At 39.1% G+C, this 25,718-nt stretch overlaps 1 protein-coding gene across 2 annotated transcripts in view; it reads left to right on the top strand.

Moving 5' to 3' along the window:
• Positions 1–3,127: 3,127 nt before the first annotated feature.
• UBE4A (ubiquitination factor E4A) overlaps positions 3,128–25,718 on the top strand; it is a 29,041-nt gene continuing 6,450 nt past the window's right edge. The window contains exons 1-16 of one of the 2 annotated variants that reach the window (XM_031670449.2): positions 3,143–3,218; positions 6,504–6,671; positions 7,431–7,592; positions 11,803–11,976; positions 12,581–12,693; positions 13,526–13,678; positions 14,184–14,343; positions 14,587–14,789; positions 14,995–15,186; positions 16,110–16,443; positions 17,711–17,831; positions 19,370–19,674; positions 20,985–21,117; positions 22,140–22,327; positions 23,958–24,058; positions 24,173–24,286. In XM_031670449.2, coding sequence (XP_031526309.2) covers positions 7,472–7,592; positions 11,803–11,976; positions 12,581–12,693; positions 13,526–13,678; positions 14,184–14,343; positions 14,587–14,789; positions 14,995–15,186; positions 16,110–16,443; positions 17,711–17,831; positions 19,370–19,674; positions 20,985–21,117; positions 22,140–22,327; positions 23,958–24,058; positions 24,173–24,286 — 2,412 coding nt within the window. In that variant the 5' untranslated portion in view covers positions 3,143–3,218; positions 6,504–6,671; positions 7,431–7,471. Of the gene's footprint in view, positions 3,219–6,503; positions 6,672–7,430; positions 7,593–11,802; positions 11,977–12,580; positions 12,694–13,525; positions 13,679–14,183; positions 14,344–14,586; positions 14,790–14,994; positions 15,187–16,109; positions 16,444–17,710; positions 17,832–19,369; positions 19,675–20,984; positions 21,118–22,139; positions 22,328–23,957; positions 24,059–24,172; positions 24,287–25,718 lie in introns of both variants that reach the window. The other variant, XM_006207767.4, reaches the window with a different exon arrangement.

Raw genomic sequence — 25,718 nt, 5'->3', positions numbered from 1 at the left:
ATGGTAAATTTATGTATAACTTCTTAAGAAACTGCCAAAGTGTGTTTCAAACTGGCTGTCCCACTTTACACTCCCACCAGCGATGAATGAAAGTTCCCGTTTCTCCATCTCCCCACAAATATTTGTTACTATATTTTTAGTATGGCCATTCTAGTGGATGTAAAATAGTATCTTATTGTGGCTTTAATTTGCATTCCCTAATGACTAATGATGTTGAACATCTTTTCATGTGCTCATTAGCCATTCTTATTCTATCTTTAGTGAAGACTGTATTCAAAGCTTTTTTTTTAATTGGGTTGTTTTTCTCCTTACTATTGAATTGTAAAAGTTCCTATATATTTTGAATACAAGTCTTTTATCAGAAACATGATTTGCAAATACATCTGCCAGTATGTGGCTTGTCTTTTTATTTTCTTAATGGTGTCTTTTGAAGAGAAAAAGTTCTTAATTTTGCTGAAGTCTGTTTTACCCATTTTTTTCTTTCATAGATTGTGCTTTTGGTGTCATGTCTAAGAAATCCTTGCCAAACCCAAGGTCACAAAGATTTCTCATGTCTTCCTTTTATAGCTTTTATAGTTTTAATTCTAACAATAAATGTCATTTTGAACATTAAGGCTATTTGTAATGAATACAAATAAATGGGATTGCAGGGCCGTAATGTACTCGCACTTGTAATTTTATTAAATATTGCCAAATTGCACTTCATAGAGGTTGGACCAATACATTCCTAACAACAGTAAACGAGAGTGCCTATTGTTCCACACACATTCCAATGGTGCACTATTAAACTTTTTGAACTTTGCCAATCTGATAATTTTAAAATGGCATCTCAGTGTAGTTTTTTTCCCCCAGCAGAGGTACTGGGGATTGAACCCAGGACCTTGCTCATGCTCAGCTCATGCTCTACCACTGAGCTATACCTCTCCACCCTCTTGGTGTATTTTTCTTATTAAAAATGGGGGTGAACCATTTGTTTTTCCTTCTCATTAAATATAGGCTCATAGCCTTTGATCTTTTTCTTACTGACTTGCAACAATCCTTTACGCATTTAGAAAACTAGAACTTTTGTTTGTGATAGTAGTTGCAAATATTCTTCCAAGGTTGTTGGTTTTTGACTTTACTCATGGTTGGTTTTCAATGCATATTTTACAAATATTTGCATGTAGTGGAATGCACTATTCTTTTATGGCTTCTAGGTTGCTTCATATTTAGGAAGATCTTTCCCCATTTTGAGAGTATTCTTTTTAAAAATTTCTCTCATTAATTCCTCTAGCATTTTCCTGGTTTCATTTTACATATTTAAATCTTTGATCCATCTTGAGTTAATTTTAGTGTAAAGACCTAATACATTAATTAACTTTTAAACTACATAACTACCCATTTATTCCAGAACTATTTATTGAATAATCCCTCTTGTGAGCATTGATTTTAAATGCTACATTACCACTTCACTCTCACCAGATTGTAAGCTCCAGGAAGGAAGACTGGTTTTGTTTTTTTGTTTTGTTTTGTTTTGTTATGTTTTTTCCCCACTACTGTAGCTTCAGGAACTAGCATAATACTGAAGCATAATAGGCACTCTAAGATTACACAGCCTTTGGGGTGTGTGTATGTGTGTGTGTATGTGTGTGTGTGTGTGTGTGTGTTAAAATATACATAACATAAAACTTACCACTTTAACCATTTTCAAGTGTAATATACAGTGACATTAAGTACAATTACAATGTTGTGCAACCATCACCACTATCATTTCCAGAACTTTTTCATTACCCTGAAGAAACTATCATTAAACAGTAACTTCTCATTCCTCTCTCTCCCCAGCCCCTTGTAATCTCTATTTTACTTTTTATCTCTATGAATATACGTGTTCTAAGCATCACACATAAGGGGAATCATACAATATTTGACTATTTTCTATCTGGCTGATTTCACTTAGCATAGTGTTTTCAAGGTTCATCCATTTTGTAGCATGTATCAGAACTTTCTTCCTTTTCAAGGCTGAGTAATAATCATGTTTATGCATACACCACATTTTGCTTATGCATTCATCAGTTTGGGTCGCTTCCACCTTGTTTATTATGAATAATGCTGCTATGAACATTGATCATGGTACAAGTGTCTTGTTTGAGTCCCTGCTTTCAATTCGTTGGGGTATTTACCTAGAAGTGGAATTGTTACATCACATGATAATTCTGTTTAACTTTTTGAGGAACCACCAAACTGTTTTCCCAAAACGCTCCACTACTTCACATTCCCATCAGTAAGGCACAAATGTTCCTACTTTTCCACATCCTTACCAACATTTATTATCTATTCATTTATAATAGCCTTCCTAATGGGTGTGAGGTGTTATTTCATCAACGTTTTGGTTTGTATTTCCTTGTTGAGCAACTTCTTAGGTGCTTACTGGCCATTCATGTATCTTCTTTAGAGAAGTGTTTATTCAAACCCACAGCCCATTCTTTAGTTGAATTGTTTGCCTTTCTGTTGTTAATTTGTATAAGCTTGTTATACAGCTTGATATTCGTCATCAGATACGTGATTTACAAATATTTTCTGTCACTCTATGGAGTTTCTTTTCACTTGCACTCTTGAAAAGTATACTGCTTCCTCTGCCTCTGTATATCTCAGTGTATCTCAAAGTCACCTTGACGACGTACACCATCTCTACTTTACAAATAAGAAATCTGCAATCCAGTCAGAGAGAGCATATTGCCTGGCATCCAATAAGAGCTCACAACTTTACTGTTATTGCTACTGCAATCTTCATTGACAATAATAATCTATACAGAAGCTGCTTCAAAAAGGCCTAGGACCCATGGGAAAAAGAGAAAGAGAATCTCACAGATGCCTCGAGCAGTGCCAGAGATCACGGTCATATCGGGTGCTGATACACAGATTTCCAAGGCCCCGTCACATTGCACTGAACTCCAAAACGCCCCCTCCCAGCTCACCCCGACTGGCCCTCAACCAGACCCCAACGCCACTTCCGTCCACTTCCGCCCCGCCCCCAGTAAGCTAGCGCATGCGCCTTGGGATGTTTGCGCGCCCGCTTCCAGAGCGAGGCGACACACCCAGTTTCCGGCGCCCAGATGAGACTCCACAAGGCCTGGCGCCTAGTCGTGACGTAAATTCCGGTTGCCGTGCTGAGTCGGAAGTGGGAACCCTTCGGCCACTGAGATTCTGTCGTGTCGTCGCTGCTGGCCCTTCAGGCTCTGGTAAGAGAACAAATAGCTGGAGGCTAAGGGATCGTTGAGGCTGTAATGGGATTTTTTTTTTCTCGTAGTCGATTGCTAGTCCAAACCTCTGCACTCTTAACCTCCTCCAAATTCCTTCTTCTGTGCTTTCCTGACCGCTGCCTCTTTCCTTCATGAACTTCGACCCTGTCTGGTTTGGGAACCCTTCACAATGGTCCAGCTTCTGGCATCTCTCTCCTTTTTTGCCATTCCCCTCCTGGAAAAGGCCGGAATCCTGGCCTTGCATTATCTTTGGCTTTCTTTCTCTAGAATGTGCGCTGAGTGGGTGGGTCTGCCTCCGTGCTGCGAATCCCTTATGGAACCCGGAGGGATAAAATTTTATAGAGTAGACAACATATAACCAGATGCCAAAAAAGATAAAATTAAACATGAATCGCAGTAATCAGACCAGTCGAATACATATGGCAAGGTGTTGACATTTCTTAAGGCAAGGGATCAGTTCACCATTCAGAACTCTCCTGGCTCTCTGCTCCTTGCTCCCCATTTGGGTTTAGAAGACGTTTCTAAAATTGAGTAACCAGAGGTTAGAAGCTTACATTTGATGGGTCCTCTCTTTGGGATCAGATTTTCGTTCCCAGAACAAGGATGTGTTTAGTCTCACTGCCATGGACTGTTTTGGTCTCACGTGGGAGCCCTCCTGAGATAAAAGAGGACTCAGGAAGGAATGCTTTCTCTTTTGCGACTTGATGAGATCCTTCTAGCTTGCTGATGTGATGGAAGGATCTGTTGCCACAGTAGAGGCCTGAAAGGATTATTGAGTGGAGCATGTAACAGTGAAAACTTTTTTTAATTCCTTTTTCGGTTCGATCTGTGTATTACCAGAAAAGAGGCCTTATGGAGTATGATTTTTAAAAGTTTGATTTTGACAATCCCTGTTTTGTGAAATATTCCAAGTATTTCTGTTTAAAAGCAGTACCAAGTCTGATGTTAAAATATTTATGTGCTCACCTCTTTAAAACCTGACCGTGGTCCTTAAATGATTAACGGTACTGTTTATAAGCAAAAGATTGAGTCAGGGTAGGGTGAGAGGATTTTGTGTGACTGGAGGTAGACAATGATTATAATTATAGATTCTTGCAGTAAGTATATCAGAGGGAAATGTGTTTTTAAAGAGGACGTATTAAGGAAATCAAATCCAGAAGCTTCTAAGGATTGGTGGTTATATCATTCCAAATGCTGACAAACAGGATAGTACTGTATCTCTGAATATTAGTTGAAAATGGGAGATTATAAATTCCCAGTGACATTGAATATTAAACAAAATATTAAGGTTCCATTTTATCAGACCTTTCTTTTGGAATGGGTGACATCTTTTTACATTTGTGAGATCATTGAATAAATCTAAACGGACATCCCCACAAAGGTTCCCATCAAGTGATCAGTCCTCTCTTTTCCCATAAAACTTTCCTATAAATTGTTAGCTTTTTTTCTATGAAAATAGTTTTTGTGCAGATTTGAAATACATATGAAAAAGATGAACTTAGTAAGGTAGGTGAAAACCTTTTTGTTTTTCAAAAAGACATGTAGCAGAGATGACTACAGAGGTTTATTTCCATTCTCTATTTAACACATGCTGAGATACCAAAGAGCCACAAGTGTCTGGCCCAATAGCTTGACCTTCCACTGCAACCCAAGACTAACAGTAAAACCTTTACCTTGAAGTAGGATTATGAGTGCTGCTAGTAATTACAAGGCGGTCAGGAGTAATTACATGTAAGATTGATATCATTCAATAAATATCTATTTGGGATTTCGTGATTGTGGATTATGCCAGACACAGAAGAAAAAATAATCAGATGTGAATCTGTACTCAGATTGCTTACCTTCTAGCAAAATAGAGGATCTACATTAGGAATACAATGTAGAAAGTTATAAATCCTATTAACATAGATAAAATGTAATGGGAAGCTAGCTTTATATAATGGGACAGTATAGTATTGAGGAAGGAGGAAATCATGCCATTTTTGATGACAAATCCTCTATATCTCTTGATAGCCTTAAGGGCCTGTCTGTGTCGTATGTTCTAGTTCTTGGCTTTCAACTTACTTCCTTTTTGCATAAATGGTGCAGGTGATGCATCTCCTTTGTACTAATCTGACCTCTTTTCATTTGTATTTTTTAAAACTCACTTGAACTGGCTTCCACAAGATAGGGCAATCTACTGAGTTTTCACAACTGAGAAGACTCTCTTTCCATCTCGTATCTCATTTCCTATACGTTGGCTTAGTTTTAGGGTAGGCTTTCTCTAGATGGTGGAAAGATGACAACTTCAGGTTCCTATTTTACCAGACTAGCAACCCAAGCAGGAAAAAAGAGTTCCCTTTTCTGGAGATTTAGCCAAAGGCCTGAATGTGATGTTCATTGATTCTGATAGATCTTGCTAGGGTCTTGTGCCTACTCCTGAATCAGTCACTTTGGCCAGAAAATGCTGTATTCTTTTTGACCAGGCCAGATTCATATGCCATTCCTAGAGTTAGTGGGTGAGGTCATCTCCTTTTGAACACATGGACTGGGAATGGGATGGATCCCCAAAGAAAAAATGTGGGTATCATGTTGGAAAAAGAGGCTGATGTTTTGGAGGCAAAAAACATAACAAGAGCTAACTACACTTTCTGCATTCCTCTGGACTTCTGGGTACTTCAGGATAGAGGTAGAGTGGTGGTCTGCTATTGGTGACACAAAATTGGTGCATCTACATGAGTTAGAGGTAATAATTAAGCTTATGCATCATTTAAATGGGAAGAAAGACCTCTGAAAGATGTTGTTAATTCCAACATTAAATATGCTACCTTTTTTGCATTATTAAGCTCAACTAAACTATACATAGCAAAAAGTAAAATACATAGAACAGCATCTAACAGTGCAGTTCCTGGAAACGGTAAAGCCCAGCACCATGCTGAGACGAGACTAGACTGTCTGCCTGTCATTACAGCTAAGTAGTGATTAGCTTTTATGTAGAAAACACAACAGAGGAGAGTGAAGCAACTGGTGGAGATGCCTCAGAATTGTCCACAAGTGTTATAGTCTCTCTTCCTCCAAAAAACAAGGGTAACTCTTCTGACTTGCATTGGCTTTTGTTAATATGATTCTGTAAGGCTCTGTATATTAAAGGTAGACAAAATGTTCTTTTTCCCTCTTTCATTCATACCCCTGACCCTACTCCTTCTAAGGTCTCTGACCTTGTAGCAGTGCAGCATCCTTGTAAGCAGAATATTTATATTGTTTGTCTCTTCCCACCCTTTTCAGGGTTGTATTTCTATGCTGTGGCCTTAAAAATTTCAGAAAGGGAAGAAAGCCTTTCAGGGAGCTCTGGTCATCCCGTTGTGCCAGTGAGTCCCCTTGGTGCTCGAATGAGGAAATGTAATCAGAAGAGTGCAAATGCAGGCTCAGTCAGCTCCACTCAATACTTTTGAGGTATATATCTATTTCATGTTACACGTTAGGAATTTGTGTGTTCCTTCGGTATTGGAAAAAATCAGATAAACTATGAAAGCTAAATATAGAATTAAGCAAAGATCATTTAGTTTTTAGAGGAAGAAATACCAGTAGTTGTAAGCCTGGAAGTAGAGAGAGATTGCTTACTATGGATTTAAAACCCACAGTCTGCTGTAATCTGTCTCCTGTCCTGATTTGCAATTCCATGTCTGACACGCAGGCTTGCATTTGCTTTCTGTGTAGCTGAGAAATTCCCAGCTCCAACTCTTAAGTCAGAAGCCTGAGCAAGTGCTACCTTATGCTCATAGTGAGTGAAAACTAGTCGACTAGCCTAGAGATTTGTGGGAAATCTGTAGTTTTTGTCATTCTATTTTAAAGTGCCACATTGTTGTTACAGTTAGTAGGTGAGTTTCCTCTTCGACTCTGATAATTCTTTCTATTTAACCCGTTTTTTAAAAGTATAGCTAATAGAAACATGTCAACAGATAAATGCATTCCAGCTTAACATTTTTTAAGCCTTTTGGTTTTAGCCGCCCCCAAATCAGGCCAACTTGTCCAGTTGGTAGGTTCATAACCATTTTGCCAAAAATGTCTTGAATCTTGAAACAGGAGTTGGAAAGTCTTACCCAAAGCCTTTTGAAGTGTATTGTATTCAAGAAATGGGGAAAGAAACAACAATGATACTATTACAACTGTTGTGTTATCTACCCAGGTATCTAATACCTGTCCTCTCTATAGCCCCTCCCCCTAGGTCTGGATGGAGGATACTTTAAAGTGAAATGACAGACCAGGAGAATAACAACAACATCTCAAGTAACCCCTTTGCTGCTCTTTTCGGCTCCCTGGCTGATGCCAAGCAGTTTGCAGCAATCCAAAAAGAGCAGCTGAAGCAGCAATCTGGTAAGTAGTGGAGCCAATAGCAGCAGATGAGATGACCTAGAATGGGTTCTTCCCAAATTAAGTATTCTTTGGATTCTTAATTGCAACTGGAATTTAAGTTTAGGGCAGAAGTTGGTTTTTGTTTGTTTATTTAGAGTAGAAGTTACTTTTTTGTTCGTATTTGTTGTTTGTTTTGTTTTGGAGTCCTCTCCTCCCTAACCTACTCCCTACAAGAAAGAGATCAGATAACAGGTGGTTCCATAGTAACAAATGCCAATCGTGGTCCCAAAGCTGTCAAGCTGTTTTTATTTTTTAAATTACCTAGTAAAAGATATTTAACAAAGTTTTTTTTTTAATTTTAACATAGAAAACTGAGGTTATCATGTAGGTGTGGAAAGCAAGTCACATGCAACTGTAGAAAGCAGAAATGTTGAAGGAAGAATTTTTAAAAGCTTTTTGAACTGTAGAGAAATACACGAGATTTGTTGTTAGGCCCATTGCTTCAGAGTCTATCTTAAGTGCTTCTTCCACTCCACGGAGTAGCCACTTTCATAGCTTACTGCTTTTAGAACAGACTTCTAAGAAAATCTGATCCTTATCCATAATGTGAAAAAAAAATTAGAATAATATCTCACTAATCGAAAAAGTGGTTTTCCTTATCTGGGACCAAATTTAAGGTCAAGTCTAGCTTCCTCCTTAAGGTCAAGTCTAGCTTCCTCCTTTAAAATAGCATATGGACTAGAAGAATTAGGATGATGGTTTTGAGATGTATTAGTCTTCTGAGGGTATTCACAAAATCTTTCAAGCCAGAAATTGCTCCCCTTCTCCTCCCTGCGAAAACAATAATAGTGTTTTTCTTGTTTATATTTTCTCTTTATTTCGAAAGCGTTCAGATACGTAGCTAAGTTGTGGCCTTGCTCTCCAATTAGGATTGAATGAAAAGGAAGTAAGGAGAAGACAGATGAGTAGTAGAGTGATGGATAAAAGAAGGGAGAAATACAACTAATGCTGACTTTGTAACAACGATAGGAAGAGGCAGCTCTGAGTCTCAGTCTCTGAAATCTCTCCCGGATGTCTAAGATACAGGCTCAGAATGGGAAACCTTGGACTAGGAGGTTGTAGGAGGGAAAGGAGAGTGAGGGATTGGAAAAATAAGAAAATGGGAAAATAAAATTTATAAACGTGGTTGAGGGAAATTTTGCTTATCAGCCCCTGTAACTCTTAAAATTCAGAGGAGAACCTAATGGTATAGGAATAGAGTGACATAACGCTTGTCCTTTTGGCTGTAAACAGACACAAAGCTGGCTAGAGTTGGGAGCATTGCAGGCACCGAGCAGTGGGGACAAATCAGGTGCGCGCCCTGCTGTAACTATTTTGGCATCTCATTGTCTTAGTTTGTTTACACTGTGTTTATCATGCCACCAGGTCTAACCTGTTTTCCACCAGCAGTTAGTACTCTGCCAGAACCTTTGGCCTGCTATATTGAGCTTCAGTTTTACCAAACTCACTGCACAAAGCAACTCTTGCTTCTGAGAATTTTGCCTGGACTTTGAGAGCAATCATTTTCTCGGTAGAGAAAAGTAAATACAGGCTTGTGTGTGGCTTTTAGAGAAATGCCTGTTAAAACAATTGGATTGTTTTTAATCTGTGAAGTTTGTAAAAATTTAAACAGACATTCTTTCATACACTGTGGGTGGACATGTAAATTAGAGCACTCTTTCTGAGAGTAATTCTGTAGTATGCATATGTTAACTTCTATGAATCTATCCTACAGAAATACTCATACAAGTGCACAAAAAGAGTAAGTTATATTTGATGCAGTATTGTTTGAAATCATGAAAAATTTGAAACAACTCAAATGGTCATCTGTTGAGCAGTAGCTACATAGATCACAGTGTGTGCATACAATGCAATACAGTGCAGCTATTGAAAAGAATGATGTAGGCCTGTGAGTGACCTAACAGAGAGGTGTTGGTGCCAGTTAAGTTTAAAAAGCAAGCTGAAAAGCAGTATGTGTAGTATGATCCCATTTTTAAAAAGCTAAAAATCATAGTAATAAACATTATCACCAGAATAAGAAGTATCTGAAACTCTTTGCTAAGATAAATGGTTATCCGTAGGGAATTGGTTCAGAGATTTTTTTTATATTCTTTTTTTTTAATATGAATATTTAATTAAAAAAATTTTTTTGTGGTGGGAGGTAATTAGGTTTGTTTGTTTGTTTGTTTTAGGGGGAGGTACTGGGGATTGAACCCAGGACCTTGTGCATGCTGAGCAGGCACTCTGCCACTGAGCTATACCCTTCCCACAGGATTTTTTACATTCTATTTTCCTGAACAGTCTGGTATTATTGAAACAAATGTGTTCTCTTAAAATCAGGAAAAAGCCATATATTTAATATAATTAAAGGCATATTGATCAATTAGGTAATTCTTTGTCTACTAGGATTCAGTAGAGAAGATAATGTTGCTACTTTTGGCATTGTGAAGTACAATTAATTATGAGTAGAAAGAATAAAACTTTTGGTTTTTAAAATGTGGTAGATTTTATAGCCAGGGATTTCAGAATCCTGTGCTTAAGATGTTGCCTGACAATAAATACAAAACAGAAACAGACCCATAGACACAGAATACAAACTTGTGGTTGCCAAGGGGGCAAGGGGGTGGGAAGGGACAGACTGGGATTTCAAAATGTAGAATAGGTAAACAAAATTATACTGTATAGCACAGGGAAATATATGTAAGATCTTATGGTAGCTCACAGCGAAAAAAATGTGACAGTGAATACATGTATGTTCATGTATGAAAAATTGTGCTTTACACTGAAATTTGACACAACATTGTAAAATGACTATTACTCAATAAAAAAAAAGTTAAGTAAAAAAATAAAAGTAGTTAAGGAGATCACAAAGAGTAAAAGAAGCACAATTTTCCCACTAGTTTATTTAAAAAAATGAAAAAATAAAACCCACCACATGTTCAAATTAAAAAAAAGATGTTGCCTGACACAACTCAGTAGCAAAAAAAAAAAAAAAAAGAAAATAACCCAACTTAAAAGTGGGCAGAGAATCTGAATGGACATTTTTCCAAAGAAGATAATACAGATGGCCAACAGGCACATGAAAGGTACTCAACATCACTAATCATCAGGGAAATGCAAATCAGAACCACAGTGAGGTATCACCTCACAGCTGTTAGAATGGCTATTATCAAAAAGGTAAGAAATAACAAGTGTTGGCAAGGGTATGGAAAAAAGGGAACACTCGTGCACTGTTGGTGAAATTGTAAATTGGTGAAGCCACTATGGAAAACAGTATGTAGGTTCCTCAAAAAATTTAATATAGAACTACCATATGATCCAGCAGTTCCACCTCTGAGTATTTATCCAAAGGAAATGAAAACAATTCAAGAAGATATATGCACCTTCTTGTTCATTGCAGCATTATTTACAATAGCCAAGATGTGAAAACAACCTAAATATACATCAATGGATAAATAAAGAACATGGTGTAATTATATTTACACATACACATACACGCACACATGCACATACACAATGGAATATTATTCAGCCATGAAAAAAGAAATCTTGCCATTTGCAACAACAGATGGGCAATGAATGAACCTTGAGGGCATTATGCTAAGTGAAATAAGTCAGAGAAAGTCAAATACCATATGATCTCATTTATATGTGGGATCTTAAAAAAAAAAAAAAAGCTCATAGATACAGAGTATGAATTGGTGGTTGCCAGAGGCAAGAGGTCGGGCATGGGCCAAATGGGTGAAGGGGACCAAAATGTGCAAACTTACAGTTACGAAATAGTCATGGGGGTGCAATGAACAGCATGGTAATTGTAGTTAATAATACTGTTATTGCGTATTCGACTGTTGCTAAGAAAGTAGATCTTAAAAGTTCTTAACACAAGAAAACAATTTTTGAAGCTCTGTATGGTGAAAGATGTTGTCCAGATTTATTGTGGTCATCATTCCACAATATATCCAAGTATCGGATCATTACGTGATACACCTGAAACCAATATTAATGTTAGTTAAACCTCAGTTTAAAAAAAAAAAACGATGTTGCCTGACGTGAGATGTTCACTGATTAGATGGACAACTTGTTAAACATTCAGAATTATCCTCCTGTTGGTTACATTTATCGTATAATATACTTGGTTTTTTTTTTTTTAAAGAAAAGATTGTTACCATTAATGGCTTTCATTTTCTGGCAGATGAACTCCCAGCTAGCTCAGATGACTCGGATAATAGTGTGTCAGAGAGCCTGGATGAATTTGATTACTCTGTGGCTGAGATTAGCCGCTCATTCCGTTCACAGCAGGAAATATGTGAGCAACTCAACATCAATCACATGATCCAAAGGATCTTCCTCATTACGCTGGACAACAGTGAGTTACAGACTTGCCGCCAGTCTATTCACTACTTTGCTCTTCCTGCTTGTGCTAGGGACTTGCTCTGTGAAATGTATTGTGTCTGATGGTTAAACAAACACACCATACTCCCTGGAACACAGGGTTTATGTTTCAGTGAAGCTTTCAATGTGACCTATAGCAGTATTTTGACACAGACACAGCTTTCATTCCTATTCTGATACTGACTGGGCCATGTAGCTACTGGCTTTACTACCTTAAAAGAGAATTGGAAATGACGGCCAAATCCATTTTCTTCTCAGAGGTGACCTAAATAAACAGATGAAACCCCCAAGAACTGTCAGACACTGTTTCCCCTCTGTGCCCGGGCTGTGGTTAAACCCCGAAGTTAGTGCTCATGTCTGGGATTTACTCATTAAATGTTAGGTTTCTGACAAAGCCCATGCTCTTGTAGGGGGTTGGGGTGGGCAAGATTTAAAATTTAGAAACTGCTTTGTGTGTCGAAATCATTCTGATATTACCCAAGTGAAACTTGGGATTCAAGAGAAAAGCGGTCATGATCAGTTGTCTATATAAGGCAGAAGCATTATCCTTAACCTACCAGATTAAAACCATTTCCCAGGTGACCCAAGCCTGAAAAGTGGGAATGGCATCCCCAGCCGTTGTGTGTATTTGGAAGAAATGGCAGTAGACCTGGAAGATCAAGACTGGCTTGATATGAACAACGTTGAGCAGGTACCATTCTTAGATTCCTTACGTGCACCTTCAGCAAAAATCAGCCATGCAGCTAAACTCTCCCCACCTTTCTCTGACCACAGCTTTGCTTACCTCCATCTCTTACATTGTTCCTCTTTTGGAATCTTCTCGTCTACCATTGTAACATGTCCAAATCTACCCATCCTTTAAGACCCAGTTAAAATGCCATCTTGTTTACAAAATTTTGTCAGGTAGGAGTTGTTCTTTTCTCCTCTGGGCTCCTAGAGTAATCTGTCTATGCATCTCTCATGGGAATAGTCATTTTCTGTCTCATGCAGTGGCTTCTTCATGTACCTATCTTATCTCTCCTGGAGACTCCAACTTATCAAGGGCAAGGTCCATCTCTTTCTTCTTTATATCTTTTCCAAAATCAAAACAGTGTGCTCTACCTCACAGGTACCTAGTTAACTTGAGAGGAATAGAAGTTTGGTTGGGAAGATGCTTGACAACTTGTAGTTTAACTTTCTATGTTTAAATTGTCTTTATGTAAGTTTGAGGTCAGCAATCACCAGAGTAGTACATTTCACATATAAGTTTAATCTCTGATTCTTGACACCGTTCAACAAATATTCTTTAAAAGCTTACTCTGTGCTAGGGGCTATGCTAGATACTTAAGCTTGGTTTAGGATAACTACATACACAATTAGATTTGTATATATAGTATTTTCTAAAGTAATGAGACGCTAGGCCCTTTTTTCACCTTATATCCAGTGATTCTCGTGATTACCTGTGTCTAAATTATCTTTTATATCTCGCTATTCTAAAATCAGTCTTGCAATGGCTTAGTATTTTTATTTGTTTTTCTTAATAGGCTGTCTTTACTCGCTTATTACTTCAAGATCCAGGCAACCACTTGATTAACATGACTTCTTCTACAACGTTGAATCTCTCTGCTGATCGAGATGCAGGGGAGAGGCATATTTTTTGTTACCTTTATTCCTGCTTCCAAAGAGCCAAGGAAGAGGTAAAGAATCCCTATTGAGTACTATATGGGGTGTGACTTTAACATGTAGGTCAGAGAGTTGGATCAGTCTTTTATATCAGTTTATACACATCATAGTATATCTGGAACCAGATATCAGAGACACTGTTATTTTTTCTTCTAAAGTTTTAGTCTCTCCTTTCTGTGGCTTGGGGTCCACCCCTTTCCCCAATTAACAAGTGCCTCCTATTCTGTCTACAAATATCTTTTAAAAAAAAAACACACCTTTATTAAAACAAAAAAAAAGTTCTGATAAATTCATTTCCACTGAGGTGCAGAGTAGATTAAGTTTAGTCACTTCCAGCATTGAGATTCTAACAGGTAGATGATTCCTTAAGCCAAAGAATGGACTCTAATGACTTTTCAAACGTCCACGAGAAAATAGTATTGTTTTGGGATACAGCATCTTTTTCTTTCTATATGCTTCATCCGCCCTTGTTCCAGGTCACAAAGCTAACCTCTTCTCTCTTCTTCATGCTATTTCCAGATTACCAAAGTTCCAGAGAACCTACTGCCCTTTGCAGTGCAGTGCAGGAACCTCACTGTGTCCAATACCCGCACAGTTCTCCTCACCCCAGAGATCTATGTTGACCAAAACATCCATGAGCAACTGGTAGATTTGATGTTGGAAGCCATCATAGGAGGCCGTGAGTACATAAGCAAAACCTGTGACCTTCTACATTTGATTTCCAAATGTACCATTCTTCTAATTGCATTAGAAAGTGTCAGAGCCACTGTGGTTCCAGCATAAATTAAGGAAGAGAGCTCACACCTCACCTTTGGTGTTGAATACCAGTAGAATTATCAAAAGAATCAGAAGAGTAAAGAGCTGTGTATAAAGGCACATACAAATCCCTGTGGCCTCCTCTCGCTCATTTGTCTTCTTTCAGATTTTGATGGTGTAGCTGAGTTTCTTGATGAGGTCATCGAAGCCTTGATACTGGATGAGGAAGTTCGAACATTTCCAGAAGTCATGATTCCAGTGTTTGATATTTTATTGGGCCGAATAAAAGACCTAGAACTCTGCCAGATGCTTTTGTATGCTTATCTGGATATTCTTCTCTATTTCACTAGGCAGAAGGATATGGCGAAGGTAGGTCTGAAAGCTCATAGATACTCCATTGAGTTGGAAGCTTGATACTTTATGCTTCCCTACCCTGAGGGCACTGTAATATTACCTACTGAGTAAGAGAAGGACACATTGCTTGTTGAATAGCCTTAAGTCTTTGAAGCCCTCTCATCTCGTCATTTATGTGTCATCACACCAATGAATAACAAGGACTTGTCTTCTCCCACAGGTTTTTGTAGACTACATTCAGCCCAAGGACCCTAGTAATGGCCAGATGTACCAGAAGACCTTGCTGGGAGTAATCCTGAATATCTCCTGCCTATTAAAGACTCCGGGTGTAGTAGAAAACCACGGCTACTTCCTGAATCCATCTCGTTCCAGCCCCCAGGAGATCAAAGTACAAGAGGCCAACATTCATCAGGTGGAACTGTTATCAGTGTATCCCAGCCCCCTGATCTGAGATTAAGTATCATTTCCTCAGAAAGCAGATGCAGATAAGGCTGCTTGAGCCTCTTTGGGAAAGCAGATCGGTCTGATTGGCTCTCTACCATAATCGTGTAAAGTAACGGCCCTCTTTTTAGCATGTGCTAAGAGCAGAGGATGAACGTCTGTGTGGTTTAAGAGTAAGCTGCTGCTAGTCTCTGCCCCACACAGCCCTCTCCTGTCAATCTTCGTTTTTCTCACCAAGCTATTTCTTATAACTTTAGCTCCTAAAATCTTCTGACTGAACTCCAGCTTATAAACCAATTTTTTTTTCCTTTCCCTTTTTCTACCTGTATCCTCTCTATTTGGGCTTCTCAGCATAAATTATAGTAGAGGTCTGGCCAACATCCGGCAGCAAATGGTTGAATTGGGGACAGTTTAAATCACCCATCATCACAACTCTCTGAAGCAGGGGTTGACAAATTATATCAATGGTCAAATCCAGCCTGCCACCTGCTTTTGTGAATAGTTTTATTGAACACAGCCATGCCCATTTGTATATGTATTGTTTATGGCTTGACTTCATGCCACAATGATAGAGTTTAATAGTTGCTACAAAGACCATGTGGCATGCAAAGCCAAAAATACTTATCATCTGGCCCTCTGCAGAAAAAATTTACCGACCCCTACTCTAAAGCTACGTAAAGGCTAACTGCAGTTTGGCAGCTCGTCAGGAAATCTCTTACAAGTGTCCAGAAATTTTTTTTTTAGTCAGAAATGGGGGGTAAGGCACAGGGTGAGTGAGGGAAAAGCTTAGGATTCATGTATTTTTGGAAATTGCCAGAGGCTAAGATTTGGGAGTAACAAATATTAGGATTGTGAAACTGGAATGTTCTGTGGTTGTGTTTTCTGGTTAAACAGTTCATGGCTCGGTTCCATGAAAAGATCTACCAGATGCTGAAGAACTTACTCCAGCTCTCTCCAGAAACCAAACACTGTATCTTGTCCTGGCTTGGAAACTGTTTGCATGCAAATGCAGGCCGCACCAAGATTTGGGCCAATCAGATGCCAGAAATCTTCTTCCAAATGTATGCCTCGGATGCCTTCTTTCTGAATCTGGGTGCTGCTCTCCTGAAGCTATGCCAGCCATTTTGCAAACCCAGATCCTCTCGGCTCCTCACCTTTAATCCCACTTACTGTGCCCTGAAGGAGTTGAATGATGAAGAACGAAAAATTAAAAATGTACACATGAGAGGTAGGGGGGAGCTAGTATTCTCAAAACTGTGTATGTGGTGTGTGTGTGTGTGTGTGTTTGTGTGTGTAACATCTAAGGCATCCACTTCCTTACCCTTTGTCACAAAGGTGCCTCTTCCTCAGAGAAGATGAGGCAGAAAGAAGAGCTATCATAAATTTTAAACAGACTTCTTAGAACTGGTGGGTTTGGATGTTATGCTTTAGTGAGACCTTCTCTCTGAATTTGGCAGACTTGGATATTCATTCATTCATTTTTTATAAAAATGGATAAAGCCCAGCCCCTGTCCTTTTTGAGCTCAAAGGCTCCAGAAGAAGGCAGATGCATTAACAGATCACCAGAATATGGTATAGGGTTAAGCTATAGAAACACAGAGGAGGGGGTAGACGATGAATTCTCCAGTAGTTGGAGGTCTTCGTAGCTGAGTCTTGAGAAATGAGTTGGGTTTATGAAGCAAAGGTGCGCAAGAGTCTCTTTCTGTAGAGGAAGTAACAAATATGCAGGTACAGAGCTATGGAAAATCTGAACTAAGGAACAGTGAGAAGCTGGATGTGGCTAGGGCAGGGTGTAGGCGGGGGGAGAGGTATGGGAATTGACAAGAAAGAAGTCTAGGGAGGAAGAATATTGGAACCAAATTGGAGAAAACTCAAGCAATACAGAGAAGTGAAAAGAAGAAAATAAATCACTCATAATTCTACCACTCAAAATTAGTCACTCTTAATTTTGATGTATTTCCTCCCAGCTTTGTAACTCTTCTAATTATAAAAGTAACACATGCTCAAAAGCAAATAATCTTAAATACAGAAAAGCACAAAATAGATACAGATCACCCCGTATCTATCTCCTGGAAAAATCTGCAGTGTCATCTATCGTTCTTTTTAATTTTTGGTGATTTCATGGTTAAACTAAAGAGATTCAACTGCATTTCTGTAGACAGTGAGAAGCCAAAAGCTATTTTTAGCCAAGAGAGTAGGAATGTGACAAAATTTGTTTTTAAGTAGGGGAGAGTATAGCTCAGTGATTGTGTGCTTATCATGCACGAGGTCCTGGGTTCAATCCCCAGTACTGCCATTAAATAAATAGATAAATAAACCTAATTACTCCCCCCTCCCCCAAAAAAAGAATTTAAAAAAAAGATTTGTTTTTAAGAAGATATTACTTAATTCCCTGGTAGGTATCAGGATGAAAATTAAGCTAGAGTAAGGGGATACTGGAGACCAAGATAGATGTCTGTGGCAAGCCATTTACTCTTCCTTTTAACTTCTTTGAGGTTTGGACAAAGAAACCTGTTTGATCCCAGCTGTGCAGGAGCCAAAGTTTCCCCAGACTTACAACCTTGTAACAGAGAACCTTGTCCTGACAGAGTACACCTTGTACTTGGGATTTCACAGGTAACTCCTCTGATGTCATTAGGACAGAACTATTGTGTTGATAACCAGAAGTTTGAAAGTGAATCTTACAGATAAGAATCTCCCTTTATTCTGAAGGCTCACATTATATGCGTTTATTTGTGTCTACATGACTTGGCTTTGTCCATGTAACTGGAATTTATTTTAATTTTTTGACCTGTTAAACTTTTTAAAAATAAAGATGCACTGGTATTTTTCTCTAAACTTGCAAGTATTTAAATCACTATCTTTTTTTGTCATGTGCCAAAGTGGAATTGTTTTCATTTAAAATTTCACATTCTGCTCCTGAATTTTCATTACTTATTACTCCTGATGGAAAAAGAGAAAGCTTTACTCCATGGTGTAGAGACAAAACTGACAAAAGTAAAGAAATGTTTATAAGGGATTTCAGTAAGATCAGTAGGACCATAAAAGATCTACATATCAAAGGTAAAGAGGATTCTAGAAGAGTGAAGAATTGAGAGCTAGCATATGTGACTTCCCAAAACGATTCTGATTCTGGCTACCTGTGTGTCATCCTGTGATTGTTTTTCCCCCTCTGCCTTAGCTGGCTGTGACTGCAAGTATAAATAAGAAAATGGCTTCTTACTCATAGTTATAACCTATAGGAGGGGGTATTGAGAATAGCAATTTTTAATGCCTTCTCAGGATACTTAAACTGACACAGCATTTTTCAAAACTTAGCAAGTTTCCAGAAAAATGAAATTGTATCTTTATTAGAGATTTTTTCTATCCCTGTCATTGACATTTTAAGTGAGACAATTTATAACAATTTCACATGTGTTCAACCTATTCAACCACCTAGATTCAAACACAAAAGTGAATGTCATCTAGTTTCCCAGTATTGGCTAGCTAACCCTATACATTATCTGTAGGACCAAAGAGGATGACGTTGGACTGTACACATAGACACAATTATCCATAGCATTGAATTAGGAGGCTTCCTTTCATTAGAAAACATTTGGCTGACCCTTTGTGAAGAATAATTTAATTTTATGTTGAACAACAGAGGGCTGCTCTTAGGTTGCATCCCAGGTGGCTATGAGTTCATATGTGGTCATTACTAATCTAGACTTTTTCACAAGCTTTAGTTCTCCACTAACCACAGACTGTCCATATAGCCACATCCAAGTACACTCATTGCACTTGTATGGTGTCAAACTGTCCGGCTGGGCTTCTTGTATTTTGCCTAGTCATTATTTATTAGACCTAATAACAGCCCAATCTACACCCTGCTCAACCTAGCCACTGTCCTTTGGATGGTGCATTTCAGCTGAAGGCTGCTAACTATATGTAATTAGGTTCAATTATGTTGAATATGTTTTCCTGGTGCTCTGCCCCCACCTCTGTCCTGTCAATAACTTGCTGAGTGCCTTCTGTGTCATCACAATTGCAGCTTCCTACATCCTAACAGAGAATACTAGAACAAATAAATGAGGATTTGTTTTTCTGAACAGTCTGTCCTCAACTGTCTCTGTATGAGCCTCCTGACCCAGTCTCTTCTGCTTTCTTGGGGGCAGGCTGCATGATCAGATGGTAAAAATCAACCAAAATCTGCATCGGCTGCAGGTAGCCTGGCGGGATGCTCAGCAAAGTTCTAGCCCTGCTGCTGACAACCTCCGGGAGCAGTTTGAACGACTGATGACCATCTATCTTTCTACTAAGACTGCCATGACTGAGCCGCAGATGCTGCAGAACTGCCTAAATTTGCAGGTGTCCATGGCTGTTCTCCTAGTCCAGCTGGCCATAGGCAATGAGGGCTCCCAGCCAGTAGAGCTAACTTTTCCTTTGCCAGATGGCTACAGTTCTTTGGCTTATGTGCCAGGTAAGCAGGCTCTCCCTTGGGAACTTCTATTTATATCCATCTAAGTTTAACTGGGTCACTTTGGAAGTTTAATCCTCAAAATATCCTTCCTTAGTTATCATTCAGCTGTTTTTGGAGAAACAATTCAGACTTGTAGATAATGTTTATTGGTGGTCTAAAGCGTGGGGGAATTGACAGTCTTGTAGCCCCTCTGCTTGCAGGTCAGAAGAGAGTCTTCAGAAAATGAAGTACAGTCAGAGTCTTCAGAGCTCTTGGTTTCTATCATTAATATTGTTTGTCATTCAACTTACAGATTTACCTGTCTAACCCACACTATGCTGTTCTTTAGGGGGAAAAAATCATCTATTGGTTAACCCAGAAGGGAGATGTGTGTGTGTGTGTGTGTGTGTGTGTGTGTGTATCTTGGTGAGGGGTCGGCCAATATTTTCCATCAAAACCAGGTTATATCTTGATCACCGTACTGGTCATCTATTGCTGAGTAACAAATTACCCCAAAACATAGCAACTTAAAACAACAAACATTATCTCACATAGTTTTTATGGGTCAGGAATCCAGGAGCAGCTTAGCTGCATGGTTCTGACTCTGGTCTTTCATGAGGTTGTAGCCAAGCAGTCAACCAGGGCCATAGGAATCTGAAGACTCCACCAGGGCTGGGGGATCTGCTTACAAGCCTAGTCATGTGGTTGTTGGCAGACCTCAGTTGCTTGCTGGCTTCTTTTCCAGGCCACACAGGTCTCTCCTTAGTACTAGTACGTTCATGGTATGGCAGCTGGCTTCTCTCAGAAAAAGGGACCAAAATGGAAGCTGTAGGCTTTTATAACCTATTTATGGAAATGACACGCCATCACTTCTGTGTGCCTCATGGTGTATCTTCTACCCTGGAATAGTGTAGGAGGGGACATATAAGGGCATAGATACTAGGAGGCAAGGACCATTGGAGGACCCTGGAGACTGATAACCATAGTCATATAATATATTCATCTCTATTCAAGATTCTTCATCTATAAAGGATTTTTAAATGCACAGTTAACCTTGAGTGTGGAAATACCTATCTATCAGTATTCTTTCTTTAACTGTACTGGTGTGTTAACAGTATTTTGTGTCTCTACTATTCTATTTACTTGGATAAAAATAAAAATTGACTTACATCTAAAGGAGATTCTACATTTATGAGTTTATCACCATTCCTATAAGACATTAGGAGTTTTTTTAAGCCTTCACTAAGTAGACTGAAAGGGAGGAATTTGAATATTGCTTAATTCAGAGAGTCAGATGTTTGGCTAATTCCAGTGAATATTTTCTTTCTCAGAATTTTTTGCAGATAACTTGGGTGATTTCCTCATTTTTCTCCGCCGCTTTGCCGATGACATCTTGGAGACATCAGCAGATTCCCTGGAACATGTCCTTCACTTTATCACCATTTTCACTGGAAGCATAGAAAGGTGAAGTGCTGAAAGCATGGCTCTGTCATTGTTTTGAGCCGCAGAACATTCAGAAGACTTCTAAACAGAGAAATAAACAAGCCTGAATCATAAGGGATTGTGTTAACGTAATGAATCACCAGACCATCCTTATGGGTACCCAAAAACCCCACTCTTGAGAGGCATAATAAACACACGACTTTGCCCACAGAGAATTTGAACCTGCATATAAGGTACCTGATGGGAATTCCACTGCTAGTCCCTGGTTAAAATAGTTACTCTGATGCCGGAGACTTTGTCAGGTGCTAATGATCTTCTAGGGTATGATAAAGGTTGCTCTTAAAATTCTGAGTTGGATGAGCAGTAAACTTGGATAAATGCTCTCTGATCCCAGGTCTTCCCGTTCATAGCTCTAGTCCTATTTCCCAAAGGAAGGTACTCACTGAACTGCAGCATTGCTTCTCCAATTTTTTGGTGGTAGGCCAGTGAAAGCAGTGTGTATGTAAAGGAGGATTTGCTGCACAAAGAAGAGAGCAATCTGCAGTCTCCTGAGCTGTGTTAGTGAGATGTAGGTAGAGGCCAGTCCTTCACTGAGCTAAGCAGGCCTAATGGGAAATCATGTCAACAAGTATTAGACACATGTGGTGTGCATTATAAGTAACGTAGAATAATTACATCCTAGCCCTTGCCCTCAGACACCTTGGGATGGCAATTTTATCCCAAGTGAAGCTGTCAGAAAATAGTAAACAGTAAATAGTACATTATTATAGAGAAGTGAATAGAATGGCAGAGCATTAAATAGAAACTTAAGTACTCACCCGCATACTTGATAAGTTGTAACATTAAAGAGTTGAATGGTATGTACCCTGCATTATCCCTCAGAAATTGACAGACTTAAAACTGCAGAGTCCTGTTTTTTCCTATAACTATAACTTCCTGTACATGTAGTATAGGATGTTTTGGCTCCTCATTTGGAGAGCATAGTCATAAACTTGGGAGTTAAGTTTTCTACCTGCTCAGCTTGCTTTCTACCCTATTCATAGGATGAAGAATCCCCACCTACGAGCCAAACTGGCTGAGGTGTTGGAAGCAGTGATGCCCCACCTGGATCAGACCCCAAATCCCTTGGTATCCAGTGTGTTCCACCGGAAACGTGTGTTCTGCAACTTCCCCTATGCAGCCCACCTTGCAGAAGCTCTAATCAGGGTCTTCGTGGACATTGAGTTTACAGGTAAAGCAGTCTAGAACTGAGAAGCCGATACTAGTGGGGTTTCATTGCCTGATCAGTGTTGAAATGTCAGGAAAATACCATCAGCCATCATTTATTGAATACCTACCGTGCACCCCCCTTGATGCAAAGTGCTTTTTTTTTTACATTATCTCCTTTATTTGTCACCATCTGGAAAATTTTACTGTATTATCCCTGTTTACTTGTGAGGACATGGATGCACAAAAAGATGAAATTATTTGTCTATGTCATACAACTGAGTAGTAGGATCAGGTCTCTCTCACCTTAAAAAAAAAACACCACACATACTCTTATCAACTTTACTATATATTTTTGATAGAATCATATGCAAATAAATTAGGCTGTCCAATTAAAACCTGGGTCTTTATTTTTCTCTGCCTCAAAATTACAGAATGATGGATAATGAAACAATTCTTTCATCCAGACTAACTCCTACAGTTTAATCGTTAAATTAAGAATAATAGCAGGCAACATTCCCTTTCTCTCATGGCCTTTTGAGATCTAACCCTGAGGTGCTGTGTTTGAGTAAACCAATAAACAAGATACACAAAGCAGTTATTTAAGACACCTTTTAAAGGGGATGTCTTACCACCCAGTGATAAATACAGTTAACATTAAAGGGATATTTAACATTTTACTGACTGCTTTTCCATATTTGAATTTTGGCTTTGTTACTTGCTCACCTTTGAGCCTTAGTTTCCTCATTTGTAAAAGGGGTTGAAGTGATGACTGAGATAGTACATGTAAATCTTCATAATATATAAGAAGTTGCACAATAAGTCGTGCAGTTATCTCATTATATGATCACTACAGCACTTTGGTTGTAACAATAGAGGGTGTATTATAATTCCTGTTTGATTTCTGAGGAAGTGAAAGTTGAAAATGTTTTTTGTTTTTCTTTGTTTTCTTCTGGGTTTTTGGGGGGAGAGAGGTAATTAGGTTTATTTATTTATTTATTGGAAGAGGTACTGGGGATTGAACCCAGGACCTTGTGCATGCTAAGCATTCATAGCACTTTGAGCTATACTCTCCCCCTGAAAAAGTTTGAGACACCTAAGCCTTCTAACTCCAAATCCCATGCTCCTTCTTTATTATATGACCCAACCCACAGAACTCTGTGGTACCTTTGGTATGTCAAGAGCAGTATAAGCCTCGGATCTTTAGCTCCTGGCATGATTTTCCAGAGCAGTCAAGAACCAGTTGGCCACACAGTTGGGATGTTATCTGTGAAGAATGTGGGCTTACTCAGTAGCCCATTCTGCATGTGGCTGTCACTGCCATAGGGGTCGGCTCAGAGGCCTCATTCAGAATCTGATAAGCACTCTGCAGTTGGATGTGGAAGCATTTGTTCCCCTTGGCTTTTATTATACAGCTCGGTGCTTGTCCTTTCTACATACGGTATCCTTAATACCTGTCTCTCTCTTGTTCTGTCAGTAAGGAAATTAACAAACATTTGGCTGTGACTCTAAGCCTTTATAAACTCCCAGAGCAGGTTTTGCCAGTCACCTTGACACACTCAGAATAAGAGAAAATGGCTAAACATAGACATAAGCTCTTTCTCTTTCTCTAAAAGCACCACCTTTGATGGTTTTTTGCTCTTACCTTACTCCAGGAGACCCCCATCAATTTGAGCAGAAGTTTAATTACCGCCGCCCCATGTATCCCATCCTCAGGTACATGTGGGGAACAGACACCTATCGCGAGAGCATTAAGGTGAGGAAGTTTTTGGTGAAACCAAAATTGAGATATCTGAGTTTTGCTCCAGATAAGCCCCAGTGGGTTGTGGTTCAGTACTAAAGTGGTTTTCTCTTGTGCTGGGACTTGCAGGACTTGGCTGACTATGCCTCTAAGAATTTAGAAGCCATGAATCCCCCACTTTTCCTCCGCTTTCTTAACCTGCTAATGAACGATGCCATCTTCCTTTTGGATGAAGCCATACAGGTAAAAAACAAAACAAAACAAAAAGCAAGTTTCACTGCCCTTAGACCATCATTCATACTTTTTACCTTCTAATTATAACAGAGCAACCCTTAGGCCCTTAGTACTAGCCTTGGACACTAGAAATTTACAAGTAGTAATGTGCCACCAGCCTTGCCATTGTAGAGTTTGATATATATTGCCCCATTAGAGACCAAGATCAAGGGTCATCGAAGCCTCATGAGCTAGGATGATATTTTGGCCGAGCATGGAAAAGAAAGTGTAAAGGAAAGGCCCCAGCTAAAGTACACTGGCAGAACCAATCAGTCCAGCACTACAGAAAGAAATTAGCGGATCTTCCGTTAGTCAATGACTTTCAGCTTTTTTCCATCCCAAGACATCAGTAACAGTGGCTCACTGAGGCAGTGATTCTTATCCCTCTCTCCAAAAAGGTTTTGATTTTTATACCACTATTTGAAAAAAAAAAAAAATCTGGTTTGGGTTACTTTTTCACATAAAGACTCCAAGTCATCAATGCTCTTCATCTCTCCACTGCCTCTCAAATCTTGAGCTGTATCTGAAACATGCGTTCTACAAAGTACGCACCCAGGGCCTCTCAGCCCCTTCAGCTTAGCCATCCCTTATGGAGCTGCTTATTGCTCCCATAAAACCGTCCCTCATCTGCAACAGGTGTAAGACAGGGCGGTGACCCAAAGGGAGACAAAGCAGGTGCGTCATGAGGGTAGCCTAGCGGACAGCCCACAAGCTCCTCATACGGATTAGCAGTCACCCGGTAACTTGTTAATTTGTGAGAAAATTCTGCTTTGTTCATAATCCTGTACTTTAAGATTTTTGATAGGCTTAGAAAACAAGAACAAGCCCTGTAATAAATAAATCCATCTAAGCAAGAGCTGTGTGACAGAATAACACAGATGGCAATTTCATGGGACTGTAAGCTTAACATGTTATGTTGCAACAGCATGAATGATGAGAGGTAGAGGGTTTTAAATATTTATGGTTCTTTCAGACATCTTGCATATTTGATAGAGCTTTATTTTTTGATAAGTGGTTTTCTGGGGTTGTTTTTTTTTTTTTTCATCCTTTGGGAAGGATTCATCCTTTTTTTTTCCACTGTAGCTTGTTTGTTTTTGACGAGGTTTCACATATTATACAATTTATCCTCCTTTCTATGTTATAGACTATAATATTTCTAGGGGGGACTACCCATAAGTCTGCCTAGGCTGAAAGAAATCTATATAGAGCCACAATTTCTTTTTCTTTCCTTTTTTCCCCCACACACAGTTTTCTTTTTAAACTTCAGCCCTAGACTGAGAAATAGTCTTATGTCTCATATAGTCCCTGGTTTTCACAGCTTAGTGGACTAGATTTTAAATAGGACCTCTTAAATACCATTTTCCCTTCGACTACACTTTCTTCTCTGATATATTCCACCTCT

Source organism: Vicugna pacos, chromosome 33 (assembly GCF_048564905.1).
Source record: "Vicugna pacos chromosome 33, VicPac4, whole genome shotgun sequence".
In the NCBI taxonomy this organism is placed as follows: domain Eukaryota; kingdom Metazoa; phylum Chordata; class Mammalia; order Artiodactyla; family Camelidae; genus Vicugna; species Vicugna pacos.
The sequence above is the reverse complement of the archived record's forward strand: the minus strand, read 5'-3'. Positions and strand labels throughout refer to the sequence as shown.